The sequence below is a fragment of the Camelus bactrianus genome, chromosome 33, assembly GCF_048773025.1.
Source record: "Camelus bactrianus isolate YW-2024 breed Bactrian camel chromosome 33, ASM4877302v1, whole genome shotgun sequence".
Classification (NCBI taxonomy): Eukaryota; Metazoa; Chordata; class Mammalia; order Artiodactyla; family Camelidae; genus Camelus; species Camelus bactrianus.
Window position 1 is genome coordinate 18,777,371 of NC_133571.1, and position 23,309 is coordinate 18,800,679.

The window sequence follows — 23,309 nt, forward strand, 5'->3', positions numbered from 1 at the left end:
GAATAGATTTAGCTATATTTAATATATTTATCCCCCTAATACTTCTCCCCCTCCCTCAAAAAAAAGTGTCCACAATGTTAGTAGAATTTTGTTTCTTTCTTGCCCCCCAGTAAACTATATTTCAAGTTGAGAATTATTCTGGGATTCTGAGTTCTTATGTATGAAATCAAAAGCCCTACCTGTAAATAAAACATTGATAAATTAGATTTTATAAAAATTAAAGGTAAGGCACCGTTAAGACTCCCCAGTTGATCTCAAGGGCTTTTACGCAGAGGTGTGGGGGAGCAATGACTAATAGGAAATGGGCTTGTGTAGGAGAGAGGTTTGATTTTGGTCTTGAAAGGACCATTTTGGCTAATAGTCATAGTGTGGTGCAAACAGACTGAGATCATGTAGATTTGGTTTTGAAATCTGGCCATGGCTCCCTGTAGCTCTGTAAACCTGACAAGTTCAGAACAATACAGAGTATGAATATATAAAACATTTTTATGTCACATTTTCTTACTTATAAACTAAGGATGATGCTATCTTTCCTGACTACTCTTCTGGGCTCTTTTCTGAGGAACAGATGCAACCATGTATGTGAAAATACCTTGAAGAACATAATACCAATACAAGGTGAGAGGAGGGACTGTGGGATTTCCACCTGCCCCTCTCTGCTGAGATGAACCAGTAACATTATGTGTGAGAAGATGTGATAATTATGACCTACATATTTACATAGCAAGTAAAATCAAAGGAGTCAATTTATTGTTATAATTATGTTAAGGGTAGAGTCTTGACTGAAGACTCTCCAGAGCCAAAGAAGGGGTGAGTTGAACACCATAATAAGTAGAAGTGTGTGTGGTTTCTATAGGGATGGAAAGTTTGGAGGTCAGAGAAAAGGACCTGTGATATCGTTTTTAAGCTCCTAAAAAGGTAACCCCTATTGCATTTTTTTTTTGGTCTCTGCCCCTGTGGCAACTGGGGGTTGGGGTGGGGCAGGGGTGGTGTGGTGGTTCACTTTGAGGAACAGGGAATAGTTTAAAAATGCACCCACTTTATATTTTTTTTTTAGTGGAAGTATAGTTGACTTATAATTTTGTGTTATTTTTTGGTGTACAGTGATTCAGTTATATATATCTATTCTTTTTCAGATTCTTTTCTGTTATAGGTAATTATGAGATATTAAATACAGTTCCCTGTGCTATACAGTCGGTCATTGTTGTTTATTTATTTTAAATATAGTAGTGTATAATATGTTAATCCTGAACTCCTAATTTATCCCTCACATCTCCTCCACTCTTTAGTAACCATACATTTGTTTTCTGTGTCTGTGAGTCCATTTCTGTTCTGTAAGTAAGTTCATTTGTACCATTTTTTTAGATTCCACGTATAAGTGGTACTTATTTGTCATTCTCTGACTTATTTCACTTAATATGATAATCTCTAGGTCCATCTATGTTGCTGCAAATGGTATTATTTCATTCTTTTTTATGGCTAAGTTATGTTCCAGTGTGTGTGTGTGTGTGTGTGTGTGTACACACATACCACATTTTTATCCATTCATCTCTCAGTGGACATTTAGGTTGCTTTCATGTCTTGGCTATTGTAAATAGTGCTGCTATGAACATTAGGGTACAAAAAATGCACCCACTTTAGCGTGTGGAGTGGAAAGAAGCTCAGGGTGACCTTGCCACTTGCTGACAGGAAAAGACGTCTGTCTGGTATCTGCATCTTTTTAGTCATGCAGAATTTATTGAAAAAGAAAAGAATGCTAAGAGTTGGGTAAGGGAATAGGGAAGACAGAGGGCATAGAAGAATGGGTAGCAGGGCATAGGAGAGAGAAGATATTTGAGCATCTTGCCCAACACTCAGGCAGAGGAAGATGTGATCAGTTGTTGAGTGAAGTAGAAACTAAATATAAATTGAGACCAGTAGGGTGATGGAGCAAGAAGCAAGGGCACAGTCTTCTAGATCTTGTTGCAGAAAGACTGGTTCTGACAGCATATAATTTGCATCCTGGTTCCGTGGGAGAAGAGGTTCATAGATGGGCACATGTTCTCACACCCTTGAACCATAAATTGAAGTTTTCCACCTGAAAGAAGCAGAGACAGTGTAGTGAGCAGAAAGCTTCCTCCTCTAGCCTTAGCCTCCATCCGTGGTCCCCAGAGTTGCCATGTAGGCACGGCCAAGTCCTCCAACTTGTATATTCTTTCTCTCCCTCCCCTTCCATCTGCATCTTCTGGGCCTTTCCTCAGATCAGTTGCCCACTCTGTCTAGTGAGAGGCCAGGTAAACCACAAGGGAAGTCAGGCATTGTGGTTCACGAGGTGGAAGTAACCAAGATCTCTTCCTTGTTTGGGGGATGAGGATTGAGTGAAGGGTAGAGAGGTGTGGGAATACACTCAGACACATCTGGCAACCTGTGAACGCAGACTGGTGGGCCATTGTTTATTAGTTCATTCATTTATTCAGTATTTACTAAAGGCCTACCATGGGTTGGACATTGTGCCAAGTGCTAGGAGTACATAGTTATGAATAAGATAGAAACATTCCTCAGCTTACATTCAATGTCTCAACAGCTCAAGGGGCAACTCACACTTTTCTTTAATAGGAAGAGACAGCCAATCTCCCTGCCTCCTTTTAAGACATCTTAGACCTGCTGGGAAGGGCCTCTACCTTTCTCTAAGTAGCTGGAACTCTACTCTTAATTCCCGAAAGGATGAGGTTCTCATGAATCTCCAAGGTTCTGAGGAATCACAGCTTGGTCCCTCCTCAGGCCCCCGCCACACTAACTGCTCCCATCAGTACTCAAGCTGGCTGATGTGTTCTCTGGCAAAGATTGGTTCGTGAAGTCCCCATATACCTTCAAAGATCTTCTTTAACATGCACTGCTGGGAATTCTGAGTAGTGCAGACTCCCTCTCCACGAAGACATTTTCCTTGCTCATTCATAAAAGAGCATGTGTGGCAATTTAATGCCGGGCCTGAAAATTTAAGATAAGCCTGATGAAATAACCTTATGATCCAGGTGTGTAGCCTTGGGTCACACATCTGGGGAGGGATGATGGGCAACAAGTGGCGAGGGTACATTCCATTTCTTGGTTCTTGTTGGGGATGTGAAGGGTCTGTGTCTGAAAGACATATTCTTTTTCCCGTACCAGAGAACTCCTGCATTCTTACTACTTCGTCTGTGATTTTCATTGCTGATGAATCCCGCGTTTATCTCTCTAATACTGACTCTTAATTCATATGCCCGTGGCTTCCTGGACATGTATAATTAGATGCCCTTCTGTGGTGTCTAACTCAGTAGGAGCCAAGTAGAGCTCATGTGACTGACTCCCTTCCATACTCCCTGTACACTCCCACTTATCCACAAAGCACAAACATTTGTAGTAAAATTTGATTAATAAGCTCTGTTAGAATGCTCTAATGTTGCAAACCCTGTAAAGTGTCTGTGTCATTCTCCATTCTCAAGTTGACCTTCAACAAGGTTGATTTTTCACAAAGGACATTCATACTCTTTGAAACGATTCCATATTGCTTCTCTTACTGTCTCCACTGCCAGTCCCCTAATTAAGGAAATAGAAAGTGGAAGGAATCTGGGCTTTGAAGTCGGACCTAAGTTTGAACCCAAAGTTTGCTACTTTCTAGCCAGTTGATGTTGGCCTCACTTCTCTCACCTGGAAATCTGGGACACTCTTACTTACACAGTGGGTGAAACATGAAATGTTTGTGTCTGGTAGGTAATAACTTGAATCATGAAAACTTGGATCTTGTTTTCCTTCCTTGAACAACCGCTTTTCAGTAAAAGCCAAAGAATTGAAGTTGTTCTGGGAACTTATTTCCGGATCTAATCGACAAAAGTGTCTCCATGATTTACTTTCCACATTCAAACAAAGAAAAAACAAAGAGCTACCAAGTCCAGGACTAGACATCTCTTTACAGGGCTTGCAAAGCATTTGAGCATAGCTTGTTCAGAGGCAGATTTCGCATGAAGCTTACAGAGGTGGCCTCCGTGAGCCCCTTCCCGGGGAGCCACGGGCATCTGTATTCATAATTCCTTACGTAGAGTGAAGTTGGAGGGTCCGCTGGCATTTTGCATTTGTGTCCTTTTCTTAAAGAGGGCCCCCTGAATTGTTTAACCTTCAGGGCCCCACAAAACTTGGATCCTGACCCCTGGTATTATTGTAAATAAATGTAAAGAGTCTTTGGGGGAGCTGTTTGTGAAGTATCTGAGCCATTATTTCTTCTAAGCTCCTTAAAATGGATTTTCTTGATGTGTTACCTACTTCCCACCTGAAGTCAGGAACTGGCACCCATCCAAGTGTGGCTCACCTGAAACTGTGCTTGACGGTGGAAGGCCTGAAGGCTCTTCACCTGATGACTGCTCACCTGCGACCTGTTCACCTGAAGGCTGTTCACCCGAAGGCTGTTGACCTGAAGGCTGCTCACCTGCAGGCTTTTCAACTGAAGGCTGTTCACCTGAAGGTTGTTCACTGGAAGCGTGTTCACCTGAAGCGTGCTCGCCCGAAGCGTGTTCAGCCGCAGCTTGTTCACCTGAAGCGTGTTCAACGGCAGTGTGCTCACCCGAAGCGTGTTCAACTGCAGCATGCTCGCTAAAGGCGTCCTCACCTGAAGCAGTCTTGTACAAAGCCTCACATTCTGAAAGATTTGCAAGTGAAAAGTAATCACCTGAAAGTTGCTGAACTGAAGCTTGATGATCCAGAGAGCCAGGAAGCTCATCAGGTTGACCTGATGATCCTGGGATGGAGAAGTAACAAAAGGAGAGACAGTGAAGGTGAGAGAGGATGTCAGGGTAAAGAGTACTTTCCTATGGAGTAAGGTTGTGGGATTCCTAGGCTTCCTGGGGACCTAGATCAAGCACTTGAAGATGTTGCAGATGTTGGAGGAAGTCAAACAATTACCTGAGAGACCATGGAGGACAGAGGTGTTAACGAAACACACAAAAGACCACCTCTGTGATTGAAGGGAAGAGTTTTAAGATCCATAATATTTATGCGGATCTGTGTGTACTGAGTGGGCACAGAGGGGCCCACTCACCTAGCACCAAAAGCACTTGTGCATCCCGGACAAAGCCAGCATGAGGACATCGATGTATCATCATTCATGTAATCAGAATTTCACCACTAGCCTCCCTCCAGTTCCTCTATGGATGAAAGGTAAGAATGGAGATACCGGAGGGAGAGAGAAAGCAAGCTGTTTCAATAACGGAGTAATTCTAGCTGAAACTGAGAGTGGAAGGTTTTACACTTTGGATAAGACACATTTTAAATGGGAGATGACAAGTATCTAATGAAAGCACAAAAATTATCACAAGGGATGAAGACCTACCTTTATTTGGCAAGTTCACATTCTTTCCCACAATCAGTCCCCAGCCCACGTGGGTTGGAGACTCAAAGCCAAGTTGCTATTGATTATTAAGATAAAAACATTTGCTCCTGTATCTTTGAACTGAGATTCCTTGTGACATACCACTTACACCTGCGTCATGGAGTCGTCGTGATTATTCAGCAAGGTAAGTTGTGAAGTACCTAGTCCATTTTTAAGTGCTCGATTAATTTTAGTCTTTCCTCTTCCCCACCTTGCACTTGGAATTACAAATTTCATAGCTGATCGTTCTCTTCTGACCACTCTCTTATACCTTTAATCCATCTCATCAATGACTGTCAGACAAATATTCCTTAAGATAAATTTCATTTTATTAAGTGTAGCACCAAACAATTTGATTGACTCTGAGTAACTGATTTAGACTGAATAACCTACAAGAGGGTGGTGAATGACGATAATGACTAAGTTATTAATCCTAGACAAAAATTGAGAGGAATCCAGGCTCTTTGAGGCCTAAGGCCCCAAAGTACTCTAGGTCTGAAGTCCTTATAATCACAGTCCTTACAACCCTCTGAAAGCCTGGGATTAGAATATGTTGATACAGGAAAGGTAAGATTGGCTAAGGCTTTTAGGAGTTTTTTATTTTAAAAAGTTGTTACAGAAATACTATCTGCTTGACTGATTCATCAAAAATCTCAGAAGTTTTTATAAAGAGATTTTATAAAGAGATGTATAAAGAGATTTCTGATACCAAAAGGAGGCTTGAAAGCACACTGATTTCTTAGTCATTCTTATAGTTTATTTCACCAAGTGGCTGGCACCTACCACTGTCTGGCAGGAATGTATCTACATTTCTGAGTCAACTTTTAAAAGTCTAAGAAAGCAAAAGACCAAATCTGAGAACCAACATCACAGAAGACATTTGTCATTTAACTGACGGCTCAGAGCTCATGGCCTCTCACTTCTTCTGTAGGAGCTGGGGGAGCACAGCCCACCATGAACAGGGATCCTGAAAGAGGAAATAGAGAACGGGATAGAGGGACCATAGCCATGAAGGCGAGCCGGTCGGGTCTCTGTCCCACAGCCGTGCTGTGTTTAGCGGTGACTTTCTGGGCTTAACCCATTCCCATCTCCTTGTCTCTCTCCTTGCTACATCAAACAAGGATCCCTGACACTCAGTTAACTCGGAAAGACCTACACTGGACTCCTGCAGAACCCCTAGACCTACCTTCTTGTTCCACAGAGCATCAGATACAAATGTTGAGTGGCTGAAAGAAGTAAGAATGATACTGCGCCAAGTCAGTCTCTGATGGTGAAGCTGTAACTGGGAGCAATCAGCTGCTTCTGCAGCTCTCAGAGCTGAACTTGCTTAGCTGTTCCTAATTCTGAGTCAGACTGGTTTGAGTAACCAAGATACTGGCCTTCCTTCAAGGGCTGAAGCACCTTAAAGAGGCCTGTTAAATGTCCCCCAAGAGCCAAGAGAGAGGACTCACCTCTGGCAGATCCAAGCAGATAAAGACTCACTAGTAAGAGAAACATCTTCATCTGGAATTTGGGAAGGAGGGGCCCCTGGTGTGGGGTACCCAGGAGCCGTGAAGCATACGTGAGCAGAAGCTCCCACTGCTGAGCCACAGCATCTGGGGATTCTAGAACCTCAGAAACAATCCGTGCTTCCTCACAATGGGTTGTGCTCTGAGGCCCGTATGTCACCTGCTCAGGCAGGCTGGCCCGCTAACAACCCTGGCAAGTTGGACCTGTTAAGCTAATTTGCCATGTGTGTGGTGGTGTACTGGGGCTCTCTGCCCTATCTTTAAAAAAATCTTATTACCAAAATAAGGTATATTCTTTGTAATACGTTTTAAAAAGCTATCTACTCTCTTTGAAAAGTGTTCTTGACAGTGAGGAGTGATTAGCTGGTTATTTTCTGTCTGGCTCTCCAAATCAGCCCTTTTTATACCCCAGAAGGCAGACCTCTATTGACTTGATCATCCGAGTGCTGGTTGGGTTTGGCTTCAGGTTGTGTTTAGCCAATGGAATACTGGAGAAGGAAACACACACACACACACACACAAACACACACCCACAAACACAAACACAGATTGAGATCGATGTATTTATTCCTCCTAATACCTTTCTGCCACAGTTCTGACACTGGCTCAGTCTTTACATGATGGTTTCTGTTGAGTGTCCTCTTTTCCATGGCTCTGCCTCTCAACCAGGCTACGGTAACATGTTTTCCTTCCCTTGCCCTCTTAGTCCTAGGGTGATGATGGTTTCTTCCTGTTGCTAAAACCTAGATGCCCCAACTTTTAAAAAATTCTTTAACCCTGCCCGCTTCTGTAAATAGCCTTTTCATAAAGGCTGGCACCAAATCATGGTTTTGGCAGGAAACAGATGGCAAACTCACATGGGTAACTGAGGAGAATTTACATGATATTGGTACAGAATAGGGATCTACATGGGATGCTTGAAAGCTGTACCTTGAGCTGTAACTTCTATCAAGGGGGTAGCCAAGCTAAGATGGATGCAGTGAAGCATCCACCTGGTATTAAGCTAGGACTTTGGAAGGACTGGGTGACAGAGATATCCCAGCCCCCATCTACCTCTTCCCTGCTCACCTTTCTTGGACCACTTTGTTACATGTACCACTGAATGCTAGATCTAAAATAGTTTTATTTGTCACTCTAATAATTATTGGTTTAATGTGTTTCCTCCATTGGACTCTAAGCTCCTTGAAAGAGGGGTCCTTGTGTGTCTTGATCACTGTTGTATCCCCACTATGTAACAGCAGGTTTGTCACATAATAGGTGCTTAATCAATTCTTCCTGAATGAAGGAATGAATGAATTGCCTTTTCTGGGCCTCTCTCTGTCTCATGGAGGAAAGTCTATAGAGAGCCCCTAGGGTGGGCTGGCTGAAGACTGTGGGTCAGCTGGAGAAAGCAGGACCACAGGGGTCCAAAGTTGCAGAGGCCTGTCCTACTTGGCTTGAGTTGGAGGCGAAAACGAGGATTTCCAGGTCTGTGGCTGGGCTCCTTTGGGGTAGAGGACAGTGTGACAGGGCACACTTTCAATGGTTCCTTTCCTTCATGTGGAGTGAGTTAGGAGAAGCAGCTGAGATCACACCGGCTCCAACTTTTGTTGTTAGAAGCAGTGGAAAGTAGGGGAAAGGAAGAGGTGTTCTCTATCCCACCCACCAGTTTAAAGTTTGCCAGCAGCCCTCTTTGCAACTGTCAGAACATTCTGGTATAGCCCTGCCTCACTCCTCTCCAGAAGTGACAGTATTGAAAAATAAGACCTTAAAGCCTGAATGCTCTCTCTTTAAACTTCATCCTCCAACTTCTTCCTTCCTCTTTTCTTAAGGTTGGCTTTGCAGGACTAGATCTCAGTCCCACCCAGGCGGGCTCTTGCTGGGCTCTCCTGCAGAAACTGTCTCCCTGTGTCCAGCAGTCCAGTGCTCGAGTCCAACCTGTGAGTCTCTCAGGCCACTGTATAAGAAAACATGCGGTGATGGAGAACTCACTGTGAAACCTGAACAGCTCCGGAGCTGAGATACCTAGAGGCATTCCAGTCTGCACTTCCCTCCTCTGCTGACCTCTTAAATCCTAGATGAGTTAATGTTCCTATTTCTAATGCCCCTAAATGACCCGAAGGACTAGCTAGCTCAGCCCCAACTCACAGATGAACTGATTTACAAAACACAGACTTACAGACACAGAAAACAACCTTACGGTTACTGGGCCGGGGGGGTGAAGGTAAAAATTAATTCTTAACTCTTCACACACTCCCTGGGAAGGCTTAATCCATGTCAGTCACCACCTACCAATTGAAGACTCCCCGAATCCAGCAGCCTGACCTACCGATTCCTCTCTTTTTAGTTCAGACCCATATATCCAGCTACCAAGGGGACATTTCTACTTGGGTATTCCAGAACACCCGAAACTGCGTGTGTGATCCTGAATTCATCATCTGTACTCCAGCTCTGTTCCTAGGACCTTTAGCTTGTTACAGGCACACCTCATTTTATTGTGCTTCTTAGATAGTGCATTTTAAAAATATTTTTATTGACATATAGTCAGTTTACAATGTTGTGTTGATTTCTGGTGTACAGAACAATGCTTCAGTCACATAGGAACATATGTATATTTTGGCTTAAAAGTTCATTTTTCTTCTGATTTTAAAAGACTCTGACATTTTTGTGGGTCTCTAACAGCACTGTGGGTTCTAAGCACTATGGCTACTGTTATCTAACGGATAATGGTCTGAGGATAGGGGTGGGCAAAGTGTTCTCCCGACCCTCTGATTCTAAGGATGCTGACTGAGCAGAGTACAAACATGAGTTTTCCCAGATATGGGCCCTTAACACTTCTGAGGAAATACTTCTCACTTAAGTTTTATGATGGTTCAGTTTCCATTGCAGTGAATGCCGAGATTTTTTTTTTTTTTTGGTTGTTCAAGACAGGAGGTTTTAATTTCTTTTTCAGAGTTAGTAAAAGACCACTGCATCAGGAATATATGACTTCCTGACTCCAGTGTGTAGTATATTGCATTTACACAACAAAACAATATTTTACTTCTAAAATAACACTTTAAAAATTGTTATGCACTTGACATGTGTCTTTATTAATTTTATTCTAAAAGTACATGTGAAATGTTCTGCATCAGGGGTAGTTTTTAATTAATTACCTTATGGTAAGGAATAAGTGGGTGGTCCCCCCTTGCTCTAGTCGTTACTCTTGGGGTGATGCAATAAAAGTGGAAAAATCTTCTACACAAGTGGCTGCACATTCCATAGGCAAAAGTGGGAGAAAATGGATTTGGGGCTACTTATACACAAGAGAAAGACAGCTGTCCTCAGCCTTTCCTGAAAGGAGGGAGAAAAACTTTTGCTCCTTGGAGATTCCTGGATTCTCACTGCAACTCGCTGCTATGGAAATAAAACATCTCCAAGGGCAATCATATATCTGAGGCTTTTACAACTTGGAAGTGTCTCCCAGGCTCCAGGCCACATTATTGCCTGAACATAAATGCCCTCAAGGGTACGAGTGCCCCGGTCTGCCTGGCCACCTGGAGCTTAACCTACGGCCCAGGTTCAGGCAGTAGTTACTCGGCCCTTTCAGAGAGATAAGGGAATCTTACTGCTTATTATTCCCCCAAATCAGAGCAATTAAGTAGACAATTCTAATTCTTTGGTTTGTGAAAAGTGGAATGTTTCCAGGGGCAGTGAGAGCACACCTTTTTTTTTTTTTTAAATCTTTAAACTGTATACATTTCCTTATCCCAAGAGGATGGACCTTTTATAGGAACACTAAGAAATCTAGGGAATATTTATTTCCTAGCAACAGATTAAAAATCATTTATAATATATGCAAGAAACAAAAAAATTACTTTTTTTTTTCTTTCAGCATCTTTCACTGTGTAATTGGGATGCATTTTATACACGGCACATGTTATTTGGTAGAAATCTCTCTCTTAGTCTGGAGAAAAACCCAGAGGATAAGATGGTGTTTACCAACTGCTGCCCACCCCCAGCCCTCCCAGGCTGTCTATGGGGGAATGCCATTATTTCACCTTCGTTTTTGAAAGATGAACTTTGTGAATGTAGAATTCTTGGTTGATAGGTTTTTTTCCTTTCAGCAGTTTGAATCTGTCACCCCACCGCTTCTGGCCTCCATTATTTCTGAGGAGAAACCAGCTTTTAATCTTATTGAGGGAATCTTTTGTATGTCATGAGTCACTTTTTTCTTGCTGCTTACAAGATTTTTTTTTTTTTGTCTTTTAACATTTTTACTGTGGTATATTAGGTATAAATCTCTTCGTGTTTATCCTACTAAGAATTTGTTGAACTTTTTGGATAATATATCAGTCAGGGCTCCCCAGGGAAACAGGACTAGTCATATAATTACATATTTGTTAACTGTGACATTTGGGTGTCTCACAGAAAGTTTCCTTTCCCCACTCCCCCCAGCTTTATGAAGGTATAACTGGCAATAAAAATTATGTATATTTAAAAGGTACAATGTGATGATTTCATATATGTGTATATTGTGAAATGATTACCACAATCAAGCTAATTAAAACATCTATCTTATATAGTTATCTTTGTGTATGTGTGTGGGGGGGTAAGAACACTTAAGATCTACTCTCTTAGCAAATTTCAAGTATACAATACAATTTTATTAACTATAGTCACCATGCTGCACAGTAGATCTCTAAAACTTAGTCACGTTACAATGAAATTTGTACCCTTTGACCAACATCTGTTGCTGAAAAACTGGCCTCTGTACCCTGATAGCAGAATTGAGTTAGAGGCAGAGTTTTGGGGAAATCAGAAAGAACCACTTTATTGCTTTGCCAGGCAAAGGGAGTCACAGCCGGCTAATGCCTTAAAGGCTGTGAGCCTGTCTTGGGGTAAGGGTCCTGGGGTTCGATAGAAAAATGGGAGCAGGAGGGTGATAGCAATCAGGGTGTGAGCAGGGGCTACATTCCTTTCATCTTAATAAGAACTTGCTGTTGTTACGGAGGAATTTAGGAGGTTCTGCCCATTTTCTGGAGGTTCAGTCCGTGATCTTCTTTCAAGACCTCTAGGGTAAAAGGATAAGTTATTCTAAGGAAAGAGTGCACAGGGTGGGGAGCGTGTCAGTCACAAGATCAGTTTAGCTAGAGGCACAGGCCTGAGTCACTCAGGAGCCACCTCAGTTTTCTAGTCTTTCACATCTCCCTCTTGACTCCTTCCACCCCCCAATCACAGGCAGTTTTTACTGGCTGTTTTTTCCCCCTTCCTGTGTATGGGTCATACTTTCCTGTTTCTTTGCATGTCTCATAATTTTGGGTTGAAACCTGAACATTTTAGGTAAATTATTATAGCAACTCTGGATACTGATTCCTGCTCTTTCACGTCACCTCCCAGGGCTTCTTGTCATTTTGTTTGTTTAGTGACTTGGCTGGACAATTTCAGTGACATCTATTTCCCCTGCAGCGTGACACCTCTGATGTCACCCCTCGGAGGGCACAGGCGTGTGCAGGGTCGCAGTCACCCTGAGATGAGAGTGGATGACCAAGGCTCTTTGGGAACATCTGTCTCCCTGATGCTCTGTTAACCTGTCAGCCTCCATTGGTATCACACCAAGCTGTGTGCTCCATGCATAACTGGCTGATGGCTCTGTGAGCAATGCCCTGAGATATGAAAAGCTTCATAATCTGATGCGATTAATTTCAGGCCCTTTTGCAAAGGTCATTTTTCCAGCCAGGCTTTCATATTTGTTCTGCCCCCAGTAGGATTTTTCTTAGATGAGTCTTTCTCCAGTTGTCTCTGGTAAACTAGCTAACCTACAGTTTAACGTGTTGCTCTCAGGGAGATAAGCTCCTCCATTTTAACTGCTTACTACCCTGTGTTGTTTATGACGGCGCCCTTATTCATGAGTGCCCCCACACTCTGTTTAGAATAAAGTTCGCTCCTTTGGGAGAACTTCAGATTCTTCCATCCTATGGACTGCCCCTCTCCCTTGGCAAAATCTCTAAGCCATTTCCCAAGAGCTTGTGGAGGGGCAGGGGCCTACTTAGCCGAGCTACATCCAAGCAAGGTACTGCCCAGGGGTGGTAGCCTTTGGCCTTCTTGTCTTGCATTTCTTGGAATGGAATCCCTGCCATAAAGTGAGCTGGGGTAATTGGGACTCAGCATTATCAGCCTGCCATACCAGGGTTAGAGGCTCTGCTTTCTGGGTGGGGGCGAGGTGGGGGAGGGACCCACCTGTCTTGGCCACATTTGCAGGAATTTAGCTTCTGCAACTTGGAGCTGGGGTGCTTGAGGAATGCTAATGGTCTAAACCTCCCAGTGAGATGCCACATCCCTTAAGTGGGAGGAGGGGGGAAAGTACCCCATTTCCTCAGCCATACCAACAGAGAGTGGAGTTTCTTTCATGCTGAGCTGGGAGGGAGAGGGAGGAAGAGAGCAAGTTGTGGTTCAGGTGCTGCAGATCCTCATTGTTCTTACTGAGATTTTCTTGGGGAAATATTCCTTGATTTACTGTATGCCCTTAGGACAATTTCTAGAGAGTTAAAATGATCATTTAAAAAAATCTGTTTTCCCAGTTATAGTGGTTTCATTGGGTGGGGTGGAGTTGGGTCTGCAGATCTCCTCCTGACACCATTCTGGAAAGGGAGTTCTCCACTGGCTGTAATGTAGCATCCAGAACAGACAATTCTACTTAAAAAGAAATAGTGAGATGAAAAAATGACGACAACTATGGGTTGCTTGTAGCATACATCTCGAAGATTTGGGGAGAAACGCTCCACTTTGCTCCTGTTTGCCAAAACATGACAAAACAAATGCAGATGTGTTTCATTTCCAAGAAAGGAGGCAATACTACCATTAAAATCTCTTTGTGTCTGAGCTGTACTTTACCAAATTCTAAGCATGTGTTTATTTCCCTAGGCTTATTTTAAAAAGAGAGTAGCCTTAGTTGGAGAATCTTTAGTCACACCATCCCTCTAGTAGCGCTCTTTAGTATGGCAAACCTCTTTACATGGTGAAACTTCACTAACTCGATTGAACTCCCCAAATCCTTGGGCGATATAATCAGACTCTAGCCTTCCACGTTACAGCTGTGAAAAGAGCCAGTTCTTACATAACTTGGCTCCCTCAGCAGGGCCAGTAAAGGTGAGCAGGGCCAGTAATGCTGGAAGGAATGCAGGGCCCAGGTTCCTTCAGGCACCCTGTTTGCTGAAGGAAGTGCAGTCCTCTGTCTGGGCGGCCACTGGCTGCTCCTCCCAGCCTGGATTTATAAGTCTGGGATCTCAGAGGCTCTTGAGGACTGTGGTTCTGTCCTGCCTCTTGCAAATCCTTGGAGCTGGGACGGAATCCAGAGATGGGTAAGAGCCTCCTGCTGCTGCTGGTGGTCCTGTCCTTGCTGCTGGGCTCCCTGCAAGGTGAGTCCCTGGGGCAGGAAGGCAGTGGGGACTAAGGAGAATCTGTATGAGTGGCAGGTTATGTTTCCAGGTGTCACCTGTTTTGACTCTACGTCTCCCTGCCTTGACATTGGAATGTCCAACAGATAAGACTACCATATACATTATGATTTAAGAGGGTCATTTTGCTTTTCTGGGGATACAGTAATATCTTTCTGCTTCAGAGTCTCTTGATTTCAACTGCTTTAAACATTTTTGAAAGCTGAAGTGCTTGGGTACTCCATTTGTTGAATGCTTTAAGATTTCAAACTGCTGGGGTTATCCTGCAGAAACAGGATGGACCCTCACCCAAAATTCGGTTCAGCTGTCAAGACTGGTGATGCCACACATGTACCAGGAGGGAATGAAAAGGTTTATTACTTACCTAATGAGGCTTTCTTGGGAGAGCAGGGCTTACTGTCAAGCTGGTCTCAAAATGGCTTGAGGGAGCTGAGAAAGGAGACAGTCTTGAATTTATACGGCAGTGAGGGAGAGCGGCAGGGCGAGGCTCCTTCCTGCAGGCCGGGGCGTGTGTGGTTTGAAACTCCCACCAGTGGTGAAGGAGGGGGCTCCTGGCGCCCAGATATAGGGGGAAAGGGGAGAGACTTCAAGGCTGTCGGCTGTGAAACATCAGAAAATGAAGTTAGACACTATACTACATGACCAAAATGCAACCAATTTGGGGGGCTTTTTAGCAAGAACAAAAAACAAAGTGTGGAACACGGGCTGGAGCGCCCACGGCAACCGGGAGGTCTCCTCTGCCGGCCGCCTGCCGCCGCTCCAGCCGGGATGCGCTGCCGCGTTCCCGCGGCCGCCGCTCCCCTCGCCGTCGGCACACGGCACACACACCGCGGCGAAGCGAGAGAAGTCCTTCAACCAAAGCCCGGGCCGAGTGGAGGCTCTTCATCTACAGTCCGACCACTGGGGAGTTCCTGGGCGCACCGCCAAGAGCTGCGGCTTGATCTTGCTCTTCTCTGTAACCTTTTATGGGTTCCTGGCTGCACTCTTTTAATTCACAATGTGGGTTATGCTTTAGACCCTGAATGATGAGGTTCCAAAATACCATGACCAGATTCCTAGTCCAGGGCTTATGGTTTTTCCAAAACCAATGACTGCGTTGGATTAATCATTCAGCAGGTCTGATCCACAGTCCTGTCAAGGGTACATTGATGACCTTAAGAAGTTCCTAAAGCCATATGACTTAGAACAGAAGAATCTCACAGTTTGTCCTGATGGAGCACTGTTTGAACAGAAGGGTCCAGTTAATGTTGCAAGTCAATTTCCTCTTGTCTTACTTGAAGCATGTGATGGTGTGGATGACCCTGAGTTTGGCTACTCCAGAGGAAACCCTTGTATTCTTGTGAAAATGAACAGAATAATTGGATTAAAGCCTCAAGGAGAACCAAGGATAGAATGTATTTTGAAGAGTGAAAACACAGCAGTTCTAGCCACTTAGCCTTCCAATAGAAAGATAGACTTAAAATATTTTCCATATTATGGAAAGAAACTGCATGTGAATTATCTACAGCCATTACAGTAGTATTCCACTGTATAAATATAAAACAACTTCTTTATCCAGTCATCTATTGATGGACATTTAGGTTGTCTCTATGTCTTGGCTATTGTATACATAGTGCTGCTATGAACATTGGGGTGCATGTATCTTTTCGGATTAGCATTCCCTCCAGATACATACTCAGAAGTTGGATTGCTGGGTCATGTGGTAAGTCTATTTTTAGTTTTTTGAGGAATCTCCATACTGTTTTCCATTATGGCTGCACCAAACTACATTCCCACCAGCAGTGCAGGAGGGTTCCCTTTTCTCCACAGCCTCTCCAGCATTTATCATTCGTGGACTTTTGAATGATGGCCATTCTGACTGGTGTGAGGTGATACCTCATTATAGTTTTGATTTGCATTTCTCTGATAATTAGTGATATTGAGCATTTTTTCATGCGCCTATTGGCCATTTGTATGTCTTCATTGGAGAATTGCTTGTTTAGGTCTTCTGTCTGTTTTTGGATTGCGTTGTTTGGTTTTTGTTATTAAGTTTTATGAGCTGTTTATATATTCTGGAGATTAAGCCTTTGTCAGTCACATCATATGCAAATACTTTCTCCCATTCTGTAGGTTGTCATTTTCTTTTGCTTATGGTTTCCTTTGCTATACAAAAGCTTATAAGTTTAATTAGGTCCATACTTGACCTTTAATTTCTCGTGTCTTACATTGACTCGGTTGACTGGTGGCTTTATTCTCAACTTCCTCTTTCTGCTACCTCTTTCCCGGGCTTCTGTTACTCTCTCCTTCTTTAAAATCTACTGTCTGCACATCTGCTAGAGTGTACTTGCAAAACAGAAACCAGTTAATGTCACTCCCTATTTAAAAACCTCTAGTGGCCTCCTCCAACTTTGAATAAAATCCCAATTCTTATGATGGCTTAACCTGTGTTGTACAAATAAGAAATAAACCAACCTACATATGTAATTTTAAATTTTCTGGTAGGCATATTTTAAAAAATAAGGAATGTGTAAAATCAATTTTAATAATAGTCTTTAACCCAGTATATCTAAAATATTATCATTTCAGCATGTAATCAACATCAAAGTTACTGATGAACAATTTAAAATTTTTATTTTTTGTGCTAAGTGTTTGAAACTCACTTAGAGCCCATGTCTTTGGACTGCTTGCATTTCACAGGCTCCATAGCCACCTATGGCCTGTGGCGACCGTGTTGGAAGACGCAGGTGTAAGAAGATCCATCCTTACAGTCTGGTCCATGCTGGCCTCTTCACTCCCACTTTATCATATTCTCACTGTTTTCCACTTTACCTGTGCTTTTCTTTTTGTTTCTCAAACTGGCCAAGCTAATTCCATCTCAGAACCTTTCTTTGCACTTGCCCTGGAACCAGTTTCCCAACTTCTCCCAGTCAAGTAGTCAACTTTTTAAAAAATTATTCTGATTTGAGCTTACATAACCCCTCGGAAAATATTTTTGCCTCCCCACTGCCTCACCACACCCTCTCTGCGGCATTTCCTCAGCCTCATCGTCTTCACAAGTCAGCAGGACCTGAAATAACCTTTCTTATTTCTTCATTGTCAGTCATTTCCCCCATTTATTTGTTTAGTGTTTAATTAAGTGGAATGGATGTTTCACGGCTCCCTTCAGCGCTCTGTTCCCAGCCCAACACCTGGAATAGTGCCTTGCACACATCAGGTGCTCACTGTTGAACAGCGTAGGGGCTGCTGGGTGCTTATCCCAAGGAGGAGTCAGGAGCTGCAGCTCCAGGGCAAGTATTTGTCCCTCCCTCCCGCCCTCCCTTCTCCCTTCAGTCTCCCCCTAGCTCACCTCACTCTCATCCCATCTTCTCTTTTACTTCCCATCTTGCCTCCTCCCACCCCTCTCTCTCCCCTCCCTGCCTCCTTCAGCTCTCCTTATAGGCTGAGTCCCGGGGTCCTCCTCCGAGTCCTACTCCTCAGATGAAAGGGGAGAGTGGATGGAGCGAGCCAGCTCTGTATGAAGGAGGACGGGGGAGGGGGGCCTCATGAAGCTGCGGCAAGGAAAGAGCAGGGCTGGGCAGCGCCAACTCCTCACACAACTCCAGCAGCCGCCTGTTCTGCCTCTGCAGATGCCATTCACGCGGAGCATGTTATCAGTGGTGTCTCCTGGGCTGGGTGTGGTAGCCAGCTGGCAAGTGGGGTCAGCAGGGCTGCAGTGAAGGACTTGACCTTCCTCCAGCAGCACAGCCCATTCCTGGGAGGACAGGAAGAGCCATCCATGCTCAGGTGCAGATCCTGTGCCTAGCGGTGCACACGCCAAGCACATTCTTCAGGCGGTGGGAACTGGTCCACGTCCAGGCCACACCTGGCTCAGAGGTGCGCTCTGTCTCCTGACCAGTGGGGAGGTTGGGCTGGAAGAGCCTCACTATGCTGGTTTGACTTTCCAGCTCTACAGTGTTTCCAGTGTGAACGATTCAATGCCAGTGGGGTCTGTGAGACTGGAGAAAACTTCTGCCAGACTCAAGGCAGCGAGGAGTGCTTCCTGAAGAAGGTCTACGAAGGTAGGTGGGGCCTGAGGTCTCCTGGGTGACCTTTGCCTGAGGTTAGAGGCTGGCAGTGGGTGTTGAGGGTGGTGGTGATGGGGGTAGAATGAACCTCTCCACGTGGGACCCCATGAGAGCTTGGGCCCCAAGGACAAGGCGGGGTGGCTGTAGGACTCAGGGAGGTGGCCTCTCAGGAGCCCTGGGAGTAGGAGCAGCATAGAAAAGGGGTAGTTTTCTTCTTTTAACCTGAACTAATGAAGCAGTATCATCTCATTCTGGTACTGGGCTCCAAGTGGCCCTTAACTGGGATGGTGACCTGTAACTGAAGTAGGGGTCTTTTGTTTAGCTCCTGAGGGTGACTAGAATTGGGCTGCTGAAATTCCCCTGAGTGGGACCTGACTGTGATGGGGTTTGGGGAACTAGGGACAGAGGTTGGGGGAGAGGAAGGAGGAGCGGGAGGAGGGCAGTGTTTGTTCATCCTCTCGTGTGTGTTTTTTGAGGGGAGCTGATTGAGCAAAGTTTGCAGAGCTATCCTAGGAGATCCCACTAGGGGGCCCCACCTCCAGCATCTCAATCCCAGGAGGCAGATATTTACCAAGAGCATGAGTCCTCCATGGAAAGTGCTGTTTTCCCCTCATTCCTTGATTAGTTTGTTGACGCACTGGTCCTCGGATTTATTCTGGAATATTTATTGAGCTGCACCCCAGGACATGCTGGACCCCACACCCACAGGCCTGCAACCTGGGTTCTGGGTCCTCACTTGCCCTCTTCTCTGCCTCTCTCCAGGTGACACCGTTTCCTATGGATACCAGGGTTGTAGCAGCCTATGTATTCCCATGAAGCTCTTTAATCGCATCACTACTGTGGAGTTTAAATGCTGCCATGACTCACCTCTCTGCAACAAGTTCTAAAGACAGCGCCCAGCTTTTGCCCTGATCTGGTGGCTAAAGCTAACTGAGCATCTCTTTCTGCTACCACAGTCTCTGAGACTCTGTGATCTGAATACAGGTCCCCTGTGAGAAGCAGCCTCAGTCTCATTTTGTTTTCAGGCCCCATGTCCTTCCCTTCATTGTGAAATGCCCTCAAGATGGTCTTTAAAACCAAACTGGAGTGAAAAAGTGGTGGGCATAGTGAGGTCCAAGGGTACTTTTTCTGGCTCTAATCTTCAGTCGCATTGATTGCTGCTTAAAAAGGCAGTGTCTGGGGAAGACTATGAAATTGTGATTGTGTGTGTTCCGGAAGAAGGTGCTGAAGGAGAAGGGAGAATCTTCAAAAGCTGAAAATGGTGGGAGTGTGAGGGGGTCCACAAATGATATGTTAGTTGAGTGAGCTAGGTGTTGTGACACAAATCTCTGAAGTTATTGGTGGCTTAAATCAGTAAAAAATGGAGGCACTTATGACAAAGTGATCTAACACAGAAGTGGAACTTACACCTGTCCACCTCCAAATGCAGCATAGACTTTGGGCTAGGAAGGGCTTGTGAGCATTATGGCCACCGAAAAAGAGAGATCTGTGGTCTGCGGTAGGCCACAGACAAGGCTGCCTAGGAAGGGGAAGAAAGGAGGAAGAGGAGGAGGAAGGAGATTAAGGGGCAGCAAAGTCTATCTGCCAGTCTAGCTTCTGGAGCAGCAGAGATGTTAGCAACTGTCTGCAAAGGGGAGTCACTGGATTGTTCAGAATTTCTACTGGAAAATTGGGACCTTAGAAGTTTTCAGAGGGAACTAACAGATGGAGGGATTCCTGAAGACGATAAATGAGAGGTGTCAGGAGGGGCTTCGTAAGTACAATGCACCCCACCGCGTCCCCTTCACATTTGCAATGAGTCCAGGCTATAAATCCAGTGGGGGAGGTGTCCGTTGGCCAGGTGCCCTCAGCAGTGCTGCAGATGGGAGGGAGTCATCCCCCACATACATCCGGGAGGGGAAGGGGCAAAGTTCACCTGGAGTCCAGGAAGGTCAGTTCGCTTTTCTACTGACTACCCTCACAGCACTATAGCCACCGAGGACCCACCCCGCCAAGCCCAGGTGGGTAACCGGGTCCTGCTCCAGCCTCCCCATCTCCCTGATGCTCAGGTCTTCTCTGGACCCAGGGCCTTTCCAGCATTTGCTCAGAGAGAAAATTCAGCCTGTTGTGCACAGCTGCCTTGCTCAGTATTTTGGGAGATGAGTCCTAGGCTCAGGCGGTGGATGATGTGAACTGGAGTAGAGCTCTGGGGGAGGCAGCCTCTCAAAACCTGACCGGGAATCCCACTTTTCACAGAAGAATGGATTCTGCACACTCAAGGCTTTTCTTGTCCTTCCCACGGTCATGGTTCGAGTTCCCCTGAAGCAGACCCTGAGACAAGAATTCTAATGTGATAGTTCATTTGGGAGGTGTCTGCAGAAAATTTTGGTGGGGATGTACTATTACTATTCCCATGTTGTAGATGAGGGACCGAAAGCCTAGAGAGGTGTGATAGTTTCCCAAAACTACGGAAGCAGATTTCCACCCAACCTGTCTCCAAAGTTCACAATACTTCTCTCCACAATCTACAAGTTATTTATTGGAGCGAGGATAGGCAAGCTTTTCTCTAAAGGACCAGAGAGTAAATATTTTAGGCTTTGAGAGCCATATGGTCTCTGTTATAACTATTCAGCTCTGCCATGTGTAGCACAAAATCAGCCACAGAAAATATGTAAATGAATGACTATGACTGTGTTCTAACAAAACTTTATTCATGGATCCTCAAATTTGAACTTCATATAGTTTTCACATGTTATAAAATACTATTCTTCTCTTGAATTTTTCCAACGTTTAAAAAATGTAAAAACCATCCTTAGTGCACGCACCATCCAGGAGCAGGCAGTGGACTGGATTTGGCCCATAGGTCACAGGTGATGATCCCCGTCTGGAGAGTTCTTGGGCTCATATGGGAGCACAGAGATGTGCCAAGCCCAGCACCTCAAAGGGCTCAGCTCTGTGCCAGCTCCTTAGATGATTGGAGGGGCAAGCTGCCTTACATCTAGTGAACTCTGCTCTCTTTACTGATCAGGAAACTGAGGCTTACAGATGTAAATATCCAGGCTTATAGAGTCTGAGGTTTTTCTAGATAAAGCTTTTTTCACTACCACACATTATATTATTTTTGTTTGTTTGTTTTGAAAATTAACAGCAAAGCAGAACACAGATAATACAGCTGTGATCCTCACCATATTGTTTGTGTGTGTTCCGGAAGTTTAGGGAAAACCCAAGAAAGCTTCGATGGCCTCAATGGGAAGTCTGTGGGAATTGAAGCGGGTGGCATGGTCTCCAGTACTCTTCTGGGAGCCCTTCTCCAGTATCCCATCTAAGCAAGCTCCCAACACTGAACGAGGAAGAAATAGAAAATATGAACATACAAATTACCAGTACTTAAGCTGAATCAGTAATTTTAAAACTCACAACAAACAAAAGTCCAGAACCAGATGACTTCATAGGTGAATTCTACCAAACATTTAGAGAAGAATTAACACATATCCTTTTGAAAATATTCGAAGAAATTGCAGAGGAAGGAACACTTCTGAACTCATTCTATGAGGCCAGCATCAAAACAGTATGGTACTGGCACATAGATTAATGACAAAAACAGACACACAGAAAAATGGAAGAGGATAGAGAGCCCAGAAATAAATCCATGAACTTATGGTCAATTAAGCTACAACAAAAGAAGCAATAATATACACTGGAGAAAAGACAGTGTCTTTAATAAGCATGGCTGGAAAAACTGAACAGCTACATGTAACAGAACGACATTAAACATTCTCTTACATCCTATGCAAAAATAAACTCAAAATGGATTAAAGACCTAAACATAAGACCGGATACTATAAAACTCCCAGAGGAAAACATAGGCAGAACACACTTTCACATAAATCGCAGCAGTATTTTTTTGGATCCGTCTCCTAAAGTAAAGGAAATCAAAGCAAAAATAAACAAACGGGACCTAATCAAACTTAAAAGCTTTTGCGTAGCAGAGGAAACCACCGACAAAATGAAGACATCCCTTCCCCCAACAGTTAGTGCTGAGAGTGTGGACCGAGTGTGTGCTCTTGGCTCCGATCACACGTTTATTATCATTATTTTTTTTTTTAAGGAAAAGGAATTTATTGGCATATATATCTGAAAAATCCCACAGTTAATGACTTTAGGCACTGCTGCCTCGAGGAGTTCAAATGGCTAAACACCACGATTTAAAATGCCCATTTAGAACTTTATAATTAAAATACCCTTTTATTATTATTATTTTTAATAGACTTTATTCTTTTAGAGTAGTTTCAGGTTCACAACAGAATTGAGCAGAAAATAGAGTTCCCACATAGCCCTCCCCACCCACATATATATACTCCCCTACCTTCAACATCCCTCATCAGTCACATATTTATTATTTAAAAAAAAAATCTAAATAACAATCTTTTAAAATCCCTCAAAAATTTTTACAAAAAATCCACGTCTTCCTGGCTGGAGACGTATTTCTTTCTCTTTTATGAAATAACCCGGTGCAGCAGCCAAGACCGACCACCCGCCGGCCCGCATAGCCTCAGCAGCTCCCCGAGGGAACCAGGCGGCCGAGGCCTCCTGGCTGCGCGGCCCCGACACCGCCGCCCTGGCGGCCTGGCTCGCAGCGGGCACCGGCGGCAGCACATCGACCCCGTCCTACGACGGCGGAGTAGTTTTCGAGTCCGGGAGACTTTTGGCCCTCGGCGCTTGCCCTCGTTCCCCGCCCTCCTGCTCCTGCTCCGCCCCCGGCCCTGCACCGGCTCTTCTCCTCACAGAAAGGTCGCGGCCTGAGGCGGGGTGAACCCCAGCGTCCCCGTGGCCTCACCCCGATGTGACCAAGGCGATGCTCCGCGACAGGTTCAGCCCGGCCGGGCCATCCTCTGCATCCGGGTCTGCAGTGACGTGATCACCCGCCGCCCCTTGGGCTGTGTGAACCTGAGGACGGTGAGAGCCGGGCCTGGTGGGCGGGTGGGCACGA

At 44.7% G+C, this 23,309-nt stretch overlaps 2 protein-coding genes, 1 long non-coding RNA gene and 1 pseudogene across 24 annotated transcripts in view; 3 read left to right on the top strand and 1 right to left on the bottom strand.

Annotated features, from left to right (window-relative positions):
- Nucleotides 1–811: 811 nt before the first annotated feature.
- On the bottom strand, nucleotides 812–4,920 carry ACRV1 (acrosomal vesicle protein 1). Its single transcript, XM_074356851.1, has 4 exons — nucleotides 4,909–4,920; nucleotides 4,319–4,814; nucleotides 2,848–2,967; nucleotides 812–2,077 (listed from the first exon to the last, which is right to left on the bottom strand). The coding sequence occupies exons 1-4, from the start codon at nucleotides 4,918–4,920 to the stop codon at nucleotides 1,953–1,955; spliced, it is 753 nt and encodes a 250-aa protein (XP_074212952.1). The 3' UTR covers nucleotides 812–1,952.
- A 9,277-nt stretch (nucleotides 4,921–14,197) lies between these two features.
- On the top strand, nucleotides 14,198–15,788 carry LOC105074209 (sodium/potassium-transporting ATPase subunit beta-3 pseudogene; annotated as a pseudogene).
- A 415-nt stretch (nucleotides 15,789–16,203) lies between these two features.
- On the top strand, nucleotides 16,204–19,338 carry LOC141575853 (uncharacterized). The gene is made up of 2 exons (XR_012503816.1): nucleotides 16,204–18,334; nucleotides 19,103–19,338. It is a non-coding gene; the product is annotated as an uncharacterized LOC141575853 (long non-coding RNA).
- Nucleotides 19,339–22,069: 2,731 nt separating this feature from the next.
- LOC123618721 (prostate and testis expressed protein 3) overlaps nucleotides 22,070–23,309 on the top strand; it is a 69,615-nt gene continuing 68,375 nt past the window's right edge. For 21 of the 22 annotated variants that reach the window (XR_012503861.1, XR_012503864.1, XR_012503870.1 and 18 more), the window contains exon 1: nucleotides 22,070–23,275. The gene's annotated coding sequence lies outside the window, so the exon portion shown is untranslated. The remainder of the gene's footprint in view (nucleotides 23,276–23,309) is intronic. The other variant, XM_074357107.1, reaches the window with a different exon arrangement.

Bases quoted from the DNA above. Each gene is read 5' to 3' on its own strand.
- ACRV1 (XM_074356851.1), bottom strand. The intron at 2,968-4,318 runs GTGAGCCACACT...TTAAATTTTCAG, and splicing joins ACCGTCAAGCACAGTTTCAG to GCCCGGCATTAAATTGCCAC. The intron at 2,078-2,847 runs GTATATGGGGAC...TGCTTCTTTCAG, and splicing joins GTTAAAGAAGATCTTTGAAG to GTGGAAAACTTCAATTTATG.